The sequence below is a fragment of the Lonchura striata genome, chromosome 20 (assembly GCF_046129695.1).
Source record: "Lonchura striata isolate bLonStr1 chromosome 20, bLonStr1.mat, whole genome shotgun sequence".
Lineage (NCBI taxonomy): Eukaryota > Metazoa > Chordata > Aves > Passeriformes > Estrildidae > Lonchura > Lonchura striata.
Genome location: NC_134622.1, coordinates 4,643,964 through 4,663,147, shown reverse-complemented (window position 1 = coordinate 4,663,147; position 19,184 = coordinate 4,643,964). Strand labels below are relative to the sequence as shown.

The 19,184-nt window shown below is 50.6% G+C and overlaps 1 protein-coding gene across 1 annotated transcript; it reads right to left on the bottom strand.

Annotated features, from left to right (window-relative positions):
- Positions 1–2,652: 2,652 nt before the first annotated feature.
- On the bottom strand, positions 2,653–13,842 carry P2RX1 (purinergic receptor P2X 1). Its single transcript, XM_021550937.3, has 13 exons — positions 13,706–13,842; positions 10,250–10,397; positions 9,774–9,845; positions 9,254–9,323; positions 8,665–8,761; positions 8,339–8,419; positions 7,062–7,203; positions 5,787–5,917; positions 5,100–5,190; positions 4,375–4,440; positions 3,663–3,755; positions 3,103–3,150; positions 2,653–2,791 (listed from the first exon to the last, which is right to left on the bottom strand). Exons 1-12 carry the CDS (start codon positions 13,840–13,842, stop codon positions 3,106–3,108), a joined length of 1,173 nt encoding a protein of 390 aa, XP_021406612.1. The 3' UTR covers positions 2,653–2,791; positions 3,103–3,105.
- Between the last annotated feature and the right edge of the window lie 5,342 nt (positions 13,843–19,184).

Here is a 19,184-nt window from a genome sequence, read left to right as displayed (position 1 = left end):
AATTAATAACTGTGTAAAAACCAAAATGCAATCCAACAAGGAGTTAAAAAAAAACCCCACAAACAACCCAACCCTCAACTGGCCACAGCATGAATGGGAAACAACACAGCACACTGTCATTGAAGGGGTTTTGACATGATGACCAAATCCCTTTGGGATTCTGTAACACTTCATCTGCTGCTCAGAGGTCAGAGAGAAGCAGGACACATTGGCCACATCATAACTGCTTCAAATGCAGTTGTTTTCTGGTCACAATGCAAAGAAATTCTTCTGTCTAAGAACAGTAAATTCTCCCCTAATCCTCAGAGCAAGATCAAGTCAAGGCAAGAGGACAGGAATATGATCCTGCTGGTCACCCACACTTCTCCACTGGGACTTGCAACACCAGGTGTCTTAACCAGTCAGCATTTCCATTTGTGAGGCTCTAGCTTTTAACTGTTGTGTCCTATCCTGCATTCAGTAGCTTCGTGTGAGTTTTGACAAACAGGAAGGCACTGGAGGGGGCTGGGAGCTGCAGTGCTGAAGCAGAGCATCTGTGCCAAGGAAGGCTCCTTAGGGGGCTGAACAGAGCAGCCCTTCCTCCTTGGTCTCCAATCTCTGACCACCACTTCCAGCAAAAGAAGGCCTGAAACAAGTGCCAAGGGAACAGGGGACCAGTGTAAAAATCTGACACTTTCTCAGTTTCCTCCAGACAGCCACTGCTCTGTTTGGCACCCACCTGGAAGCCACACAGCCTGGGCCCCCTGGCTTTGAGGAGGAGCTTGTTTAGGGGAAAGAATTAAAATTGCAATATCTTATTCTGCTGGTTGCAGAAATGATGAATGAAATGCAAAGCAAAAGATCCCCAAAGATTGTACATTTAAAGAAAACAAGTTAAAGAGATGAAAATAAATCCTTCCATGGATTTTAAAGCAGCCTTGGGACTTTCAGGGATTCCAGTTCAGAAGTTTAGAATAGCAACTAAAGGGAATAATTTACAAGTTGCCTTTTCCCTGATTTAATATTCTCCCTTTTAATTCTTCCTAGGAAAGAATAGGACTTCGTATTACAAGCAGCTTGAAAGATCAAGCAGAAACATCCCGCAGCTCTACCTGCAGCCTTGCATTTGATATTTTAAGTTTTGACCGGAGATTGACCCGGTGTAAGTGGGTGCTAAAGGTTACCTGAATGCTCTCGCTTCACTGGCTATGGAAAGTGGATTTTAACCAGTCTCTGTGAAACTGGTCTTGCAGTCCCCTCTGCTGGCAGCAGCTTGCTGAGGAGCTGCACCGTGGCACCACATGGGACCTGCTGGGGCCTCGATGGACGCTGCAGGAGATCCCCCAGCACCACTGAACAGGCACCGACTCCTCCAGAGACCTGGAAGCTTTCCCTTACCCTCTCTGCATCCTCAGTGTAAGCACCTGGCACCTCTGACACAGGGCAACTGGGTGAAAAAGTTATCCATGGATACCCTTACAAAAACCCACCTTGCCTGCGAAAGCTGAGGCATCCTGCTGAGAGCAGGTGACCTTACCCTGAGGAACACATGGCTTGATGGTATGGCTTGATATGTTTGTTGAGCTTATGACCAAATATCACCTGCACCTCTTTAAGGCACACATTCTTGTGTCCCTGAGAGCCTGGAGCAGTGCTCCTGCAGGCTCTGGCAGCATTACAGCCCTACAGCTTCTCCACCAACTCTGCCATGGCCGTTGGGATCCACTTTCAAAGAAACCAAAGCATCATTTTCCCCGGGGAGGTAAAAGCAGACATTCAGAGAGGGGCTATGCAGACAGTCAGTGTTGATGTGTCCTGGAGAATAGAACAGAACCAGCAGCACAGGGCAGGGTTGGCTCGCAGGGATGTGGGGTTTGAGCACAGCCCATGATGTGCTGCTGCACGTGATGGGTAATGCAAGTCTTCCAGCACAGAGGGGATGTTCAGTTCCCGGGTGCAAAGAGCTGTTCTGTGAGGCTGCTGCTGAGAAAGTCTTTCTGACCAGCTAACACTGACCAGTGTGGGCAGTGGAGGCAGAGCTGGCACAGGACAGTGGATGGCTGTGGCTGGCAGTGTGCCAGTGCTCCCTGCCAGCCAGCCTGTCTGAGGAGGAAACCCAAGTGACAACTCTGATAACAGCTCTGCTTGTGGCCAGAGGCCCAGGGGCCCTGCATGGGAGGGCAGTTTCTGAAGGAATCATCACTAAAGGGATTACTTTGTATGCATAAACCCTCCAGAAACCACTGCAAACACCATGCTCTGGGGCTAGCACAGGCACATAAAGGGATGTAGTAGAAAAACTAAAGGTTTATTTTTTTAATAAAATACATCCTTACAAAATAACCATTTTTCTCCCAGGCAGAAGGTTGGGCACGGTTCCTGCCAGCTCTCCTTCTTTCCCCTTCTCAATTTGGAACTGTCCAATGGTGCTTCTGGGGCAGAAGAGGCAGCTGTGCTCTTCCCAAGGTCTTCAGGTGCAAGTGGCCTGGCATGGCCCTGACACACCAGGCAGGCACAGTGCAAGCCCTTCTGAAGGGTCTGCAAGGGCAGCAGACCCAGTGCCCCGCAGCAGGGCTGGCAGAGGGCCCAAGATCCCTTAGTTTGACCCATCCACAGCATCATGGCATGTCCCACTACAGGCTGTGTGCTGGGCCAGCCAGCCCCTGCCTGGCTGCAGGGCACCACCTTCCCATCAGCTGGGTGCTGCTTCTGCTGCTCTTGGGGCTGGCCCAGGGAGGTGACGGGATGGCGACCGAGTTTTGAGAGAACAGGAGGAGGAAGAGGGGTGCAGGTTTGTCAGTCAGTGTGGATTCTGCTGAGAGAGAGGTGCTCAGTGATTTCTGGTGTCTTGGCCCCCAGTGCCCTTGTTCAAGAGATGCTGCCATCGAAGATGTGATGTCAGTCCCACATCCTGCATCCGCTGCTGCCCCATGCAATTGCTTATGCTGGGAAGTGCTGACCCCACGTTAGACACTACAGCCCACAGCTCAGGTCTCCTCCAAGCCTCCCTGGAGCCCTGCTGCCTTCCTGAAATCCTTCTCACAGACATTGGGATAGCCCCAAGACCTGTAGCCCTCATCCCTGACAGATGTATGCTAGCAGGGCTGGGGAAACACCACTCACCTCTCACTGTGTGTTGTCTGGCTTCTTTTCCTTCTTGTGCGACTTTGACTGGGGGTTAAATGAGAGAAAACAAGGATTCTTTTACAAACCTGCTCCTTTCTAATGCCAGGGAAGGTGTGACTGCAGTGACTCCTAAGCCCCAGTGTATATGCATATTTTCAGATGAATTTGGGGGGAACTGTTTTTGTGTGCTTTTAAAGACCATGAAACATTCCATTATCATAGAGATGTTCTCAAAGAACAGAAGAAGAGACATTTTCTAATTTGCTAAAGGACAGATCTGCCCCTGCTTCCATTAAAGCAATCCTAGTGTTACCAGATATTGGAATATCTGGGGTTAAAGGCAGAGAATAAAGTTATTAACAATGAGTCACACACAACATCTCAGTAATTTTGGAGGGAAGATTCATGGATCCCATTCTCCAACAGTCCCAAGGGCTCAGGAAGGCGCCTGGTTGCCCCTCAGCATGGATGTTTGTGTTACAGTGTCATTACTCATGCACACATCCACACACACCCCCGCAAGAGCCTCTGCAGGGCAGGCACTTGCTGTTACTTACAGGCTCCTGTTCTGCATATTTGTATTTCTTCTGCTTGTAATAGTCTCGTCCGTGGAGAAAATGCAGCAGGAGCAGGTCACAGAGTACAGAGGCCTTAAATCAAAGTGCAGTTAGGTTTGGAGTTGCTTTCCAAGCTCATCTGGACCACTGTTTTCAGTGGTTTTTCCCAGTTTCCCCCACAATTTAGGGTCACTTTTGCTTCATTCCACAACATGGCAGTTGATGAAGTCTCCTAAATATCCATTTAGGACAGAAGTGAAATGTGCTGTGTTCAAGAAGGAACAGAAATGAAATGTTTCCCCTTTAGGTAAGTGCAGAGCACAATGCTCTTTGAGCCATGCCCAAGTCTTTAACAACCATAACCAAATCAGACACTGGGTTTCTGTCCTCAATGAAATACTACCAATCACCTGAAGACTCTCCCTCAGTGCCAGCTCTAACTTGAAACTATCAGGACACCAAGACCTGCCAAGAGAGCCAGCCTTCCCTTCATCAGCAGGGCAGAATTCACATCAGCCAGAGACCAGCAGGAATCTATTTTCCTGAGCTGGCAAGGCAAGAGAGCACCTCCTTTCCCCCTTTTGCCTATCCTCTGATTTCCTGAGCAGTACTCAGTATATGACTGCAGCTCAAGGACACTTCCCACGGATGTCACAGGCAAGAAGAATAATTTGAGAGTCTCCATATAGAGGCTGGAAATATCTGAACTTACCACTCCAAAAATACCAATTCCAGAGCCAATTGTGGTCATGGTTGGGATGATGTCAAATTTGCCTGCCTGGATAAAGTCAGAGAAAATAAGTGATAAGTTACAGTCAGCCCAGGGGAAGAAAAAGGGATGCTCTAGCTGTAAAGTGGGACTCAGCAAAAGGGCCTTGCAGCAACCCAAACTGCAACCACAGCACACAGAGAAACAGGAGCTGGGAAAGCACTGGTCAAACAGAAAAATATTGCAGATTTGTTTTAGGCTGAAATAAATTAACTTACTTTTCTTCCTGTATGTTTAGTATTAAAAACCAAAACCAAGCAACCAAACAAAAGTATACACTTTGAATATTCTCCATGGGAACACAATGAGGAAAGCCTTCTCTCCCAGTAGGAATAAAAAGACAAAAAAGAAAAATGCAAATGTTCAGCTTTTGGAAATATCAGTAAAAGGTTTTGAGTTTCCACAGGTCCCCCCACTCCCATCACAAAATTTTTTACACAAAACCACTGATCAAGCCACAGATGAAAGATGTGACCTCTAAAACATGTTTTCCTCCTGTCTTCCCTTCCCCGGTATTCCCCAAGGGTTCCTGTGAGCAGGCCAGCACCCAAGGAAACATTCACAGCAGTTTTCCTGATCCCACAGAACCCTGGAGCTGTGTTACAGAGCTGGTACCTTCCCAAGGATATGGCACTGCTGTCCCAGGGGTCCAGGGAATCCACCCTTACCTTGCCATTCACCAGAATGTCGAGCCGGATCCCAAACACCTTGTAGAGTGTCCTCTTTTCCATCCCATCTTCTTTGTAGTATTTGGCATATCTGTGCAATTGGATGGCAAGTGTTAATGTTCTGCCAGGGGGTCTGACAGCCCCTGCAACACTAGAGCATCAGGATTTTGGACAAAGATCTGGGAATGTGCTATCACAGACCTGCTCCTGACCTTCTCCTTAAACCCCCTGAAGGAGCTGGGCTGTTGGCACCTCTCCTCTCTGTGCCTCAGTTTTCCTGCCTGCAGGTTCCAGCTCCTGCTCATGCTGTTTGATCTGATGTCCCCAAGTTTTGTGTGCAGCAGACAGCGAAGCACTAGTGACAGAGTCACACAGAGCAGAGGATAGAGAATATGTGAGATGATCCTGCGCCATCTCCAGTCTTTCAAGGGGCTTCCCAAAAGCTCAGCCATGCAGGAGAGCCTGCAAGGGGGAGGAAATGGAAAGGAAATGGGGCAATTTTGAAGCCAAGGGGTGTATTATCCCTTTTCTCATGCCGTTTAAAAGAGCCCTGGTACTGCTGCCTGGCCCTGCAAAGGTAGTGAGTATTTTGAAGGACAGTCTCTGGCCTTCCACCATCTCTTGAGTGGGAACCTGGAAGCTGTCACCTCTGAATTACACTTGGAGAATTAGCAGGTGTTTCCTTACCTGAAGTTGAACCCTGGTGAAACATTGCTGTCGTCATTGTAAAGGCCGTGGAACTGGTAAATGGGTTTGCAGTACTGCAGGGGCCAGTCGAGGTCACAGTTCCAGTCTATGGTGATGCCCACCACTCCACCCTGCAGCCAAGAGGGGATTCACAAGGTTGCCCCTCCTTGAACCTGGCCCACACAGAGAAATGCTCTCCCTTCTCATACATGTTCTGTCTCGATGCCATGAGGTGTCCTGGCTCTCCAGGTGCACAGACCCCACTGCTGCCTCAGCCTTCTTGAGCAGCCCTGGCTTTGTGGCCTGTACATAACCCCTTGCAGAGGCTCTTGTTTCTGTCCTGAGTGCTGGATACACAAATAAATTCATGCCCTCTTGTTCCTAATCAGAATCCTGTGCCCAAGACATGGTCCTGAGAAACAGTGCTCACCCCAGATGCCTCCTGGTCCTCATGAGACAGCCTTCCCTTGCCTTGAGTATGCCCAAGAGATTGCTCAGGAAATGAAGGAGTCCCTCCTCCCTTCTGAGTTCACTCCAGGCTGTAAATGGCTGTGCCCCAGAGGCTTGTATTTTTGCACCTTTCATATATAGAATCTTAGAATGGTTTGGGTTGGAATGGACCATAAAGACCATCTTGTACCAAACCCTGCCACGGGCAGGGACACCTTCCACTAGACCAATTTTCTCCAGGTCCTGTCCAACCTGGCCAGGAATGGGGCAGCCATAGCTTTTCTGGGCCATCTGATCCAATCCCTGCAATAAATGTTCATATATGCAAGCCTCTCTGATTTAATTCAGTGCCTGGCAAAGTTATCCCAAGGTTTTGCAGCGCAAAGATAGCACATATTCCCACACACCAGCCTGAGGAATGTTAGGCAAAGCTGCATTTTGGAGCCAGGGGAAAGGCTGCAGTTAGCACTGTGCAATGACCAATATTTGACCATCTAGCTGGGATTTCCAAGCTCAATCAGATGGTATTTGGCCACACAGATCTAGTTATTCACTGCTCAAATTAAAACAAGCTGAAGCCTGGGATTTACTGCCAGTGGGTCAAATCTTCTCAAGAGTTTCCAAGAAAAATGTAAATATTAGGCCATGTCCAAGGAGATTCATAATCTTCATGAGATAATTCTGACACTCTTGTTTTCTCAAGAATTCTTCATAAAACCATCTTAAAACCATCTTCATAAAATCATCTTAACAACTGGGGATGATTGCACTGTTGAGTGTCTCTCTCCCATCAACAGCAAGGAACATAATTTGAAATTGAAGTACCTTAACAGCCAGGAAGGTAAAATTCTGACCCGATTCCTTCACTATGTATCCCAATTCAAACACAGGACATAAGGAATCCGTGACTTTGTGATAGGTGCATTTCTTCAGGTACTGCTTGGTAACGCTCTCAACCAAGTTGCGCCTGTGAATGAAAAAGAGTGAGAAAAATTCTCAGTAGCACAATAATCTGGGGGGTAAAAAACCTCTGTAAGTCCTTTGCCCAGTCACTCTCCCATTCACATGCCACTTGTCCATGGGTTCTGCTGGGCAATGTTCTGAGCTCCAGCAATTCTTATCTGGGACACCTCATGGATCGTGAGTGTATCCCACACCTTTTACACTTAGCTGGAGTTTTCTATCTCCTACAGCAAGGGTTAAAAGGAAAGGGCAACTTCTTGCCTTCCATCCCACTCTGCTTTTTTGCCCAAAAACACTTTGTCTGGGAAGCCTGTGGTTTTGTAAGACTTGTGCCTTGCTCAGACTGGTCCCAACGCTGATGCTCAGGAGCAAATTGTCAGCAGTGATCAAAGGCAGGAAGTTTCTCCACAGCAGCCAGCTCGGCCACCCTCACTGCCAGGACCTGCTCCCTCTCTGGGTCCTCTTCAGCCTGTCCTCGCTTGGGCCACCTCTCCTTGCAGCTGGGGGGATCCCCTCTCCCAGCCACCTCTTGGGAGGTGTGAGGTCAGCCCAGGACTTTGCCAAGCATGCCAGCTGCCAGGACATTTAACCTTGGCTGCAGCACAGGGACGGGATCAACTTAGAGAGAAGAATTCGCTGTCTACAGCACAAATAGCTTCTGTTAATTTGTTCCAAATCAGATATATAGTCAGTGCCATCACAAATCCTCTTACAAGTGTGCCTTCAGCCAACAGCATTTCCCCCAGTGCTGCCAGGACCATTTTGCTGAAACAGATGGGATCTGTGATATTAAGGGGGACTCTGGGGCACCAAGCTTATCCTGGCCCTGTGGTATCTTAATGTTTTCTTCAGAGAAGAAAAAAGAAAAATTAGAGTAACTGATTTGTGAGAGTAACTCAGGAGAGGTTAATTCCAGACATCTTTCTAGTAACTACAGCTACCATCTGAGGTGGGACAGATTTGGGAGGGAAATGTCTCAGTTCCTATGAGCTAATATGGGGTTCAGTGCACCAGTTAGAGTGGTCCTGGGATCACTGATGAGGTAGGCAATCCTCTATACCAAGCTGCACCCATGGTTTCCTCTGAGGGACACAGCTGGAGGAACTGACCAGGAGCCATCCCCTCAAACCTCTCCTTACCTGGACACCTTGAACTCAGGGAAGGTGATACTGTTCTTGATGAACAAGGTGAACCTCTCTGCTTCTGACAGCAGGGCAGGGCTGAAAAACACAAGTGTAGACATATGTCCATCACTTGGCTCTCCAGGCTCTAGAGAAAGCTCCATTTGGTGTAAATTCACCCAAACTGAGACAAACAGACCCAGAAAACTGGTGGTCTCATCCCTTCCCTTTCTGGTCTTTCACAAAACAGGCTGTCCTGGCCACATCCCATAGAGGCCCAATTTGGTCTGCTTCACACCAAGTGCAGCTGGGGTGGGAAAAAGGGCAACAACATCATTCCTCACCTGGGAACATGGTAATCAACTTCAACAGGGCACCAGCCAAAGATCTCACAGGTCTTCACAGTGCTGTTGAAGTGTACACACTTGCCAGTCATGAGCCCTGTGGGGGAGACAGCTGCTCACACCCTGGATCCTGTGAAATCTCAGCCTCATGCTGGGATGGATGGGATCTGGTTGGGGCTTCAGCTCTGCCAAGGGCATTCAAGACCCAAAATGCTCAGGGCTTTGGCACCTTTCTAAAACAGGAAATTAATGGTGGCCTATTAGCTCAGGGCAGTGGTTTCTCTTACAGTGCTGTACAGGGGAGCAACTGGGGATTTTTTTTGTTAAAACACACCTAAGAAAATGCTGAGCTGATAAGAGAACAACAGTTTGGGTGAAATGGCTTAGTCCTGATTAACCTTTTATTAGCTGAGCTGTTTGCAGTTCAGGTATCTTTCAAAACAGCAGAGTTGGACCAGCCTACATGGGCCCTTCCAACCAGCATATCAGAGGTTTTCCTGTTCAAAGCAGGTCCCAGCCAGGTGACATCCCAGCCAGGCAGCTTCTCTCGGGGTTGTCTCACCAGAAACCCCAGGGCTGTGTGCCATACCTTGTCCCTGACGGCTGTATTTCCCCTTGCTGCAGTCGCTGTCCTGTGTGCACAGCCCGGCATCTGGCAGCTGTGGGGGGAAAGCAGCCACCTCTTAGCACCCCACCCTGCAGCTTCAATCCCCTGTCCCTCTTGCCTAACCAGACAGCATTTTTCTTGAGAGATACACTGCTTAGCTGCAGCCAGAGCCTTGTTCATACACTGCTTCCCAACCAAGGTTGTCCAGATAAAGCAGGAAAAAAGGGGTGATTTATTCACTCCAGGCAGATGCTTTCATTTAAGCCTCAAGTCTGCTCTGCTTGATCATCTCAAAGGGAAGAAAACTTAAATGGATGCCACCTGTTTTTCAGCAGAATAAAAGTCTTCACATACCACACAGGAGTCAGGAACAATAGTATGGGGCTGGGCTCTGGCTTTTACTAAACCTCCTAATGTTAGAAAAAGTCTTTCCCCAGCGATACTACCAGAATTCCCCTGAATTACGGAAGCTTAGTCCACTGAAGGAAGCCGGTGTGTTTACCTCTGGGCAGGTTCCTTGTTTCTGTCCAGGAGTGACAATGAAGTTGGTCATCACCACGAATGAGTTGTCCCCCTGTGAAGACACAGCCAACGAGCTCACAGCCAGCACAGGGTCTCCTCTGTGAGGAGCTGCTCCCTGGGTGGGGATCTGCAGTGCCACCAGCCCTAGGGACAGTGGAGGATCCTGCTTGCTGCCTGAGATACTGCTCCAGAGGCACTGGAGGAACCTTGATCCTTTTGGAGGCAGCCCCAAATGTGCCTCCTCAGCCATAGTGGGTCCCAAGTACAAATGCTCCCCAGGGAGAACCTGGGCAGAGGTTTGTGACAGGAGCAGCCTCCTTTCCTCCACAGGGACACCCTGTCATGGTTAGCCCCATGGAAAGCCTATGCCAAGGACCCATCTGCACCCCAGCACATGAGGAACAGCAGCCACTGGGACAAAAGCAAACCCCTAACCCACCCACTGTCACTCCTTACCTGGGGTGGGAAAACGTAGTCCACCACATCCCAGATGTGAGGACCCAGGACACTCTCGTTGGTCAGTGTCAGCCCTTTCAACTTCACTGAGACCGAGCTGACGATGCTGTCCTGAGACTGGTAGCCCTTCTCGTAGAGGAACACCCACCTGGACAGGGAAAAGTGTCAGGGTGAGCATGGCCACCAGCACTCCTCCACTGGCCCAATTCCTTGCACAGACCTGTGGACTGGGGCTTTTTCTACCAAGTCTCACTTGAGGAATCATTTGTCAAGTTTCTTCCCACTGGAGGAGGGACATGTTGGTGAAACTTCCTACCCCTCTGCCTGATGCATGTGGTAGTTGCAGGACTCGACCTTCATGCCAGGATGGTGTGTTTTGGGGACTGGGACACATTTTGTGGCTGAGGGTGTGTGATGGCAAGTGGAGCACAGTAGCCATCAGTCATTTAGGGTTAAAGACTATGGCAAGTTTGCAGCTTGCTGGTCTCAATGACCTACCCCAACACTCCTGATCTCCTGATCCACTGCAGAGGAACTCTCCAAAACCCAATGCCTCCAAGGCCAACACAGAGCCGAGGCTGGACACGGTTCACATCCAGAGCCTGAGTTCCCCATCCAGCAAAGGGAATGTGGAGCAATGTCCCTGTGTTCAAGAGGGCTGCAGGAGCAGGGTTAGGGACACTGCTGTGGCCAGAACAGGGCTCTGCCTGCCTTTCCCAGCCCATCACACAGCCATTAGGGCAGGCTTCTGACACTATTTAACCTACAGCATAAACAAGCTGCCGCTGGATTAACTCTGACTCAGGGAGACTATAAACATGGGCAAGCAACCATTTCGGGTAGCGCTCCCGGCGCCGCGGAGCATTCTCGGCACTAAAAAAGGAGCGATCTGGATTTTGTCCCCACTGCCACAGGCATCGGTCCCGCTGGCTGTGACAGAGGCAGCAGGCTCCCCATGGGACAGCCCATGACACCAGCCCGGTGTGTCAACCTCGCCTGTGACACCTGGCTGATGGGCAGAGGGGAAAATGGAGAATGCCAGGTGCTGTCTGGAGGTTTTCTGTTTGGTGCTGGACCTTGTGAGGACTTCTCGGAGAGGGAGCTTTTTAGCTTGCAGCCACATCAGCATCCTGGGACTGAGGGCAAGAGGACCTCAGGGACAGCATCTGCTCCAGTGCCTGGGGATGGGAGCAGAAATTCAGCACTGCTGCCACCCCAGATGGGAAACACAGCTCCAACATCTTCCTCCAAGGCAGAAGACCATACTGGGTTACACTGGTTACAGTGGGCATCTTCTCCCATGCCCTCGGGGCTGCAGGAGGTTGTGAACTGGGCAGCAGCAGGGGCAAAACCTTTCCCTAGATCAGCCTCCAGCACAGACTCTGCTGCTGACCTTATCCCCCTCTGGCAGAGCTGACTACAGGCACACAGGACTGGGCAACCCCACCTCCCCTGTGGCAAAACAAACAAAACCATCCCCTGTGAGGCTGTAAATGCTGCAGCAAGTCCTGTCCAGGTGGTAAAAGTCCCCTGGTGTCACTCCCTGACGTGGCAGAGCCACCAAGCCCTCTTCCCTTGCTGGCCTCATCCTGTGGCTCAGCCTGCAGCTCCTTGCATGCAAGATTTCGGGAAGCGAAACCCAGAAAGCACCCAGCATCTCCTGGGCAGCAGCAATACCACCTTATCACAGTCATCACAGGCAAAAGAACTGCTCCCCAGGGGTGACATGGGGTCTCACAGGGGGGCTGGCATGCACTGATGGCACTACCCATGTCCTTCCAGCAGAGTCGTGCGTTGGAACACATTTCCATGAGCATCCCATGCCTGCTATGAAGGGAGGACAAAAGCTGGGAGAATGGTAAGGGAATTCACATTTGACTGCCAAATTTGCTTTCAAAGGACAGGCTTTGCAGTTTGGTGAGGGCAGCGAACTGGGGGCAGTGTTGTGGGCAGAGAACTGGGAGTAGTGCTGTGGGAAGGGAGCTGGGGGTGCTGCTGTCAGCAGTGAGGGGAAGCCAGGGGCTGGTGGGGCTGGGGGCACCTGCAATCATAGGCAGGCCCTTGCTAGAGGAGCCTGATCTCAACAAACCAGGAAAAACTTGGGAATTACAGCAACTTCATGCCAGATTCCTCTCCCCTGCCACTGGCTGTCACCGCCTGGCTGGTTCTCTTCCTGCTCCTTCCTGGTTGCCTGTCTCAGTTTAGCCAAGTTGCTTAAGCCACGTTTCCTTAGCTGCTCTGCACAACCATCTGTGCCAGTTCCCCATCCACAGGAGCAGCTGCCCCCTGCCACATTTGGGACTGGAGCCCTGGGACATCACAGGTTCAGTCCTTAGCAAAAACAAAGCTGCTTCCCATAACACCAGTGCAAACCTCTTTGCAACAGAGCAACCTTGAGACCTCGGTTGCAGTTTTGCATGAGGATTACCCTTGGGAGTCAAAGTGCTGGTGAGCAGGGTGGGACCAACGTGGGGGACCAATGTGGGGGTTCCACACTGATCCTCTGGGAAGGGTTTTACCCCTTCCAGGGAGTCTGTGCTAAAGGGAGACATGGGCATCCCTGCTCCCCACAGCGACTTGCTTGCACTGAAGCCTGGGAGCCGCTGCCTTTCCTTTGCACCATGCACCACAAAAATTCCTAGATTTTCCAATTCATGGCCAGACATCCTCTTTCCTTTCAAACATCCTGCCCTGGGGCCCTTCCCCATGAAAGGGTGCTGGTCTCCTGATAGGGCTGAGCCCACAGCAGCCATGGGGCCACAGCAAAGGCTCACCAACCATCACATCCCAAAGCATCGTCCCACACTGAGGGGACAGGCACAGAGTGACTGGAGCAGGAGCAGCAGCCCCAGGGCACCTGAGGACACACATCCTCACCCGGTTCTGATCCTGCCTGCTCCACTCACTGCCTTTTTTAAGCAGTTCCCCTTGCTTTTGGAGCTGCCTCCCAGAAGCAAATAAGACCAGGAATTTTGGAGCCAAGCTGTGTCTCGGCCGCAGCGTCAGAGCGGTGAACAGGGAGATTTATGGCCCTGTCTTGAGCCACTTGGGTCTCACAAATCACTGCACTGGCCCCACATGCCTCTTATTTAATATAAATGAAAATAAAAATAACAACAGATTCTCAGGCCACCATCCAGCAGCTGGAGCAGGATCTGGATTCTCTTCAGTGAGAAGACGGGGCCCTGGTGTGCGGAGCAGGGCTGGGCAGGGATGAGCCTCCAGCCTGGATATACAGTAGCTTCTGGGGAGGATATGGGGACTAAATCCATCTAAAAGAGCCATGGAGGTACACTGGGCTGCACGGGAGCAGCCACAACCAGAGGGATGTGAAGCTATTAGCAATAACCCCCTGCGCTGCGATACTGGGGATATAGAAACTCCTCTCCCTCCACTGCTTTTTTACCCAGTGGCAAAGCATTAATTTTGGGGAAAGCAGGTGCTGGGGAGCCTTACCCGATGATGTACGCCAGGACGATGAGCTGGATCAGCCGGAAGGTCAGTCCCACCTTCTTGTTCCTCACCAGCACCATCCGAGGGGTGTCATACTCGAAGAGGAAGGAAGACACCTTGTCCATGCACTTCTGCCCCATGGCTGTGCCAGGGCTGTGCCGCTGCCTCCCGGCTCTTCACTGCTCCGTGGGCTGGGCCGTGCCCGCCGCCGCTCCGGCAGCTCCTCTGCTTGCAGATTAAAAAAACAAAATAAGAATGCTATCGGCGTGGCTCTGTGCACATCTGGGCTGTCGGGTTTCCTCCTCTGCGCAGGGATGAGGCTTCCTCTTCCTATAAGCTCTGGGCTGAGAACAGCGGGTGCCCTACATGGTCTGGGGGTGGGACAGGGTGTGGGAGGGTGCAGGGCCACCCTGTTGCCAAGCCCACATGCCACCAGGACGAAGCCATCTGCCTGTGAGCGATGCTCCCTCGCCCGGCAGGAGCCTTCCCTGGGGACAGAGAGGCTGCAGGCAGGGCTCGGGATGAGCAGAGACCACAAGGCATTCCTGGGGGCAACAGTGGGATGGAAGGGATTGCGGGAGTCCCGGGAGAAATTTTAGGAATTAGGATTGGGGTATCATCCTTCCTACCACAACATCCACCTCAGGCTGTGTGTCCTGAGCCCATGTCCTACTCTGTCTCCCAAATGCTGCCCCAGAAAAAGGATCAGGAAGGAGAAGGGGGAGCACCAGAAACACAGCTCTGCAATTCGGAGCTGACCTGTGGAGCAGAAGGGCGCCCAGCTTGGCCCCCTCCCATGGTGAGCCCAGACAGCTGGGGCTTGGCTCCTTCCCAGCACTTGCACTGGGCTGGGCTGGGTGCATTTGGAAGCATTTCCAGCATTTCCTGAATGGCCCAGACATCAGCAGGGCCAGGCGAGCTGGGGTCACTGCAAGTGATGCTCTGCAGGGTGGTGCAGACACCACTTCAAACAAATATCACTGAGAAAGGGACTGGATTTGAAAGTGCCAGACTGAAATTTGGGGGCCAACAGCTGCAGTGGGAAGCTTTGAAGGGGGTTGGCTCATTGCTGGGGAAAGCACAGAGGCTGTGGATGGAGGACCCTGTGCCCTCAGTGCATCCCACTGGGCAGCTCCAGGGCATGCTCTGTGCTGGGGAGCACTGAGGCTGAGGAGGGAGCACTGGGTTTGTGTTTCTGGGGGAAAGAGAGGATGTTTGCCCCAGAAATCCCAGCGCCAGCTGCTTCAGCACGCCAGGCAGGGACAGGCTCCATGAGCCTCAGTTCATCTGCTGCCTCCCTTGGCCTCAAAGGAGACACTGGCTCTCTGCAGCCACTGAGCCTAGCATAAAGGTCCTCTCTGCAGGAGGAATAAGTTTTGAAAGTATGGAAAATCTTAACCTGCTGGGATAAATCTTTCCTTTCAGGAATATTTCTTTTAGCATCTCCATCCCTCAAGTTCACTTGCCAACAGCTCACTGTCATATTTACCTTTCGACTCAATACATTACAGACCTGACAACTGCAAAATAAGTGGGAAAAATCAATTATCTTTGCTGGGCAATAAGGAAAAATATGGGAAAAGCAACTGAATAATTTATCCAAATCTTTTGGGCGTACCATGAAGCATGGGAATCAAAATCAGATGATCCCACGTTGCAAGTGACGTGATGCAATCCCAATGCCCTGGTCCTCAGCAACATGGAAAGCTGTCAGACAAGGAGCCAAAAGCAAATACAAAATCCTGATATTAATCATACAGATTGAAGGCTGATACTGCTATTGAGTGGAGCAGACAAACCTTATAAGCTTAGATATCTGTCAGGAGAGAAGCAAATAACTTACTGTATGAAACGAGGCCTTTTAGGGAAGGCTGCTCACCCTTGCCAAGGCCATGGGGATAATGAAAATAGGACAGCTAAATTTAACAGCAAAATGACTTGTAAAAGAGTCACTTCTAACCTCCTCTCTGGTGCTTGGAGTCAATAAAATGATTATAGCATGGATTTAGCTAAAATACTTTCTATTGGGAGATAATAGGCATCTGCCATTTTATAATCTCTTGGAGCCATGTTGCAGCTGGAAAGTGGGGTCAGGACTCATCTGGCGTGATGTGGAGAGCAGAAAACCCCAGCCTGGAGCACCAACAGAGGCTGAATATTTTCCTGGGCTGATACCAGCACCCAGCATGGGCACCCACTTGGCCACAGCATCCAAAAGCTTGAAAAAACCACAGCCTAAGCACTTGTGGGCTCACACCTGTCCCACACCCATGCCATCCCTGGGATTGCCACTCCTTAAATTACTTTATCACAGGGAATTTAGTCAGTTTGCAGAGGGATTGCTCACCTGTGTGGCCCTGCGATGGTGCCAAGATGGTGCCAACACACCTGCCTGCCTCTGCCAGGTGGTTTTCGAGGGACAGGGATACAGGGAACAGCCCTGTTTGGGCTGTTCAGTTGTTGTCTGACCTGCCCAGACAGGGCAGCCACTGGCCAGAGATGCTGAGATCATGGGGCTGTGATGCTTCCAGCTGTGGTGCAGGCACTGGGCTGTCCTGAGGCCAGGCTGGGATGTGTTTGCTGTGATAACAAATGCATTACTCCAACACCCAAATGAAAAATAAAGATAGAATTAAGAGGAAGAGTTTTTTATCAGCCTACTGTGTCAGGTGCAGCCTGGGGAGTGTCCCATGACCCTCTGCACCAATTCCTACTCATAGCTGGGACCTTGGGGATGGTTTTATTTTAGGTTCCCACAGACACATACTGGTGTGGTTCTGTCAATACACTCAGCCAACTCTTCTGAATAACTTTTGTACCTTTTGGCTGCTTCCAAGCAGAGCAGGCAGGAGGTGCTGGAGGTACTCTGCTTGGAGCAACGAGGAGCAGGGGCTGCTGGAGGGGCAGTGGCATCTTGAGTTAATCTGCATCAGGTCCTGGGCACTGAGGATGGGTTTGCCCAGGGCACAGAAAGCGCTGAACTGGACTTCACCTGAGCAGCATGAAAACAAAGATCCAAGTGGGACAACACAGGCACACAGAGAGTAGAACTGGAAGTGTTTGAGGCCAGGCTGGATGAGACCTTGAGCAGCCTGGTCTAGTGGAAGGTGCCCCTGACCATGGGAGGGGGTTTGAATGAGATGATCTTTAAGGACTCTTCCAACCCAAACCATTCTGTGATTCTATGACTCTAAAACCAAGCTGAGATAAGAAAAATGAGCCCATCTAGCTCCACTGCCCACGGGAGGGGAAAATGGAGCTAGCAAGAGCAAATGAGGCTCTAAAGCCCCTGTGTTAGTGTCTGAGATTGCAAAGACCTAGGGCCAGGTTTCCCAAACACTCTCCTGGGTCAGCTGGCATTGACAGGCCCCCAGTGCCAGGCTTTGGCCTTATCCAGCATCTCCAGCTCCAGCTGGGCCAGATGCCAAGGGCATTGAGGGCTGGTGACCCTGCAAGTGTATCCCTGGCAGTGTTGTGCAGGGTTAGCACAGGAGTCCATCCATGGCTGTGAAAGGAACCTCTTCCCCCTGCCCATTAAACACACTCAGCCTGTGCTTGGGGCTGAGAGAAAAATGAAACATCTGGCATTTTTGAGGGCGACATTTGGAAATGCAAGTGCATCCTTGCTTTGAGCTGGAACATGAACTGCTGGAGAACAAAAAGGGTTCTGAAAACATCTGCATGGGCCTCAAGCCCACCCACACCAAGGGAAGCACCACTGTGGAAGGCATAAAAGCTACCAGGTATTTCCAGGCTCTCAGACATTGATGGGGGGAAAGAAAATAGAAAAATAATAGATGAAGCTCACTACACAGCCCAGACTCATGCTTGGCAGCATCTAGCATGGAGCTCTGATTTTCAGCACAAAAATGTGTGGCACGCTGCAGATCCATGGATGGGAGGAGTAACACAGAGGCAAGATTTAAAATATGATGGTGGGTGCAGAGGGGACCTGCTGTGGTCGAGGTTGCCAAGAAGAGTCCCTGAGAGCTGGTGGTTTTTCCCAGTAATTTTGGCTTGCCCTCACCAGTTGCAGGAGGCACTTACACTGCAACACTGGCAATGGGAAAAGGAGGGTGAAAAAAACCTGGCAGATGAGAGCAAGCAAGGTCCTACAAAACAGCATGTTCAGTTTTCTTTCCAATTTTAACTTGTCCTTGACCTCTCTTCGCTCCTTCCCAGCAGGGCTGGCTCGGCTCTGTACTTGCCCTGTGCTGCAATGCCCTGGCACAAGATGTTTTTGGTGGTACTCACCCCTCAGAAGTGGCATTTCCATCCCCAGTTGCTGTGACAACACATCTCCCTGGAAATATTTCAGTTTAGCTGATGCCAAAGCAAACATGAACCCGAGGTGCTGGGGGTACCAAAAGGTGCCAGTGGCCCTGTGGCCATTGTGGCCTCCAGAAATGTGGATGCACATCCAGGGTGGAGGCTGGACCTGTGCCACGGGATACAGGGACCCCTGGGGTTTTTTGGTAGGGTAACACCTGTTTTCTGAATCATGCCTTCCAAAGCAAGCACAGTCCCAGGTGATGGTACCCAGGGGTTCAGGTGGGGAATTTGGGGTGGTTTTGCCTTCACCTCTGTGACCTGAGGCAGCATTTCTGGTATGGGGGACTGGCTCGAGGGTCACCTCCAGCCATGGCAGTGGTGCTCCTCTTGTCTGGCATCAGTCTGCACCAGCAAAGAGGAGGCCAAGCAATGGCCCTTTCCCAAAAACAACATGTGCCAGGGTATCCCATGTCCCTCTTTGTAACCCCCTGTGGGTTGCAGAGTTTTTGGCTTACCTTGTGCACCACCTTTGTCCTGCTCACAGCATTGGGAAGGAACATGTGGGGCCACATCCCAGCAAAAAAGCACCAAGGGTAGATGTTGCCATGAACACAGATTTGCTCCAAAACAGGACCTGCAGCTGGATCAGGATTTTCTGCTTCAAACATCACCATGGGCAGAGCTCTGGGTGATGCAGAGATGGAAACACATGGCCCCAAGCCTTGTGCCATCCCTCCAGAGGAGGCTAAGTTATTTAATTATTATTTATTTCACAATTATTTCTTGTAGAGGTTATTGTAGGGCTTATTTAAACCTCCCCCCTCCCAGCTAGGGGAGATAAGGTGATGACTATTCTGGATACAGTCAAAATTAGCACTGTTATTTGTATTCTTGTGCCCCAAGAGTGAATGTAAAAATTCCCAACAGTTGTATTATGCCACTCCACTCATTTTGCCTTTGTCATCCCATGCCAGGCACAAGCTCAGCTCCATTTCTAGTTTGGCTCCTCTGAAAACCCACAAGAAATCCTGATCTGGTGAGCACAATTCCTTTTATGGCTGAAGAATGCCCTCAGGCACTCCCGTATGGCTCCATGGGCTCCCAAATGTCCCCCAAATCAGCCACAAATGGGACAAGAAAAGCAAAAATAATAATTAAAAAAAAAAAAGGTAAAACAACAACAATGAAATAGACAAAAAACCCTCAGTCA

Excerpts from the sequence above, each read along its gene's own strand:
- P2RX1 (XM_021550937.3), bottom strand. The coding sequence starts at position 13,842 with ATGGGGCAGAAGTGCATGGACAAGGTGTCTTCCTTCCTCTTCGAGTAT. Across the intron at positions 7,204-8,338 it reads CCTGAGTTCAAGGTGTCCAG|GCGCAACTTGGTTGAGAGCG; the intron begins GTAAGGAGAGGT and ends TTTCATTCACAG. Across the intron at positions 3,756-4,374 it reads GAATTGGTATTTTTGGAGTG|GCCTCTGTACTCTGTGACCT; the intron begins GTAAGTTCAGAT and ends CTTTGATTTAAG.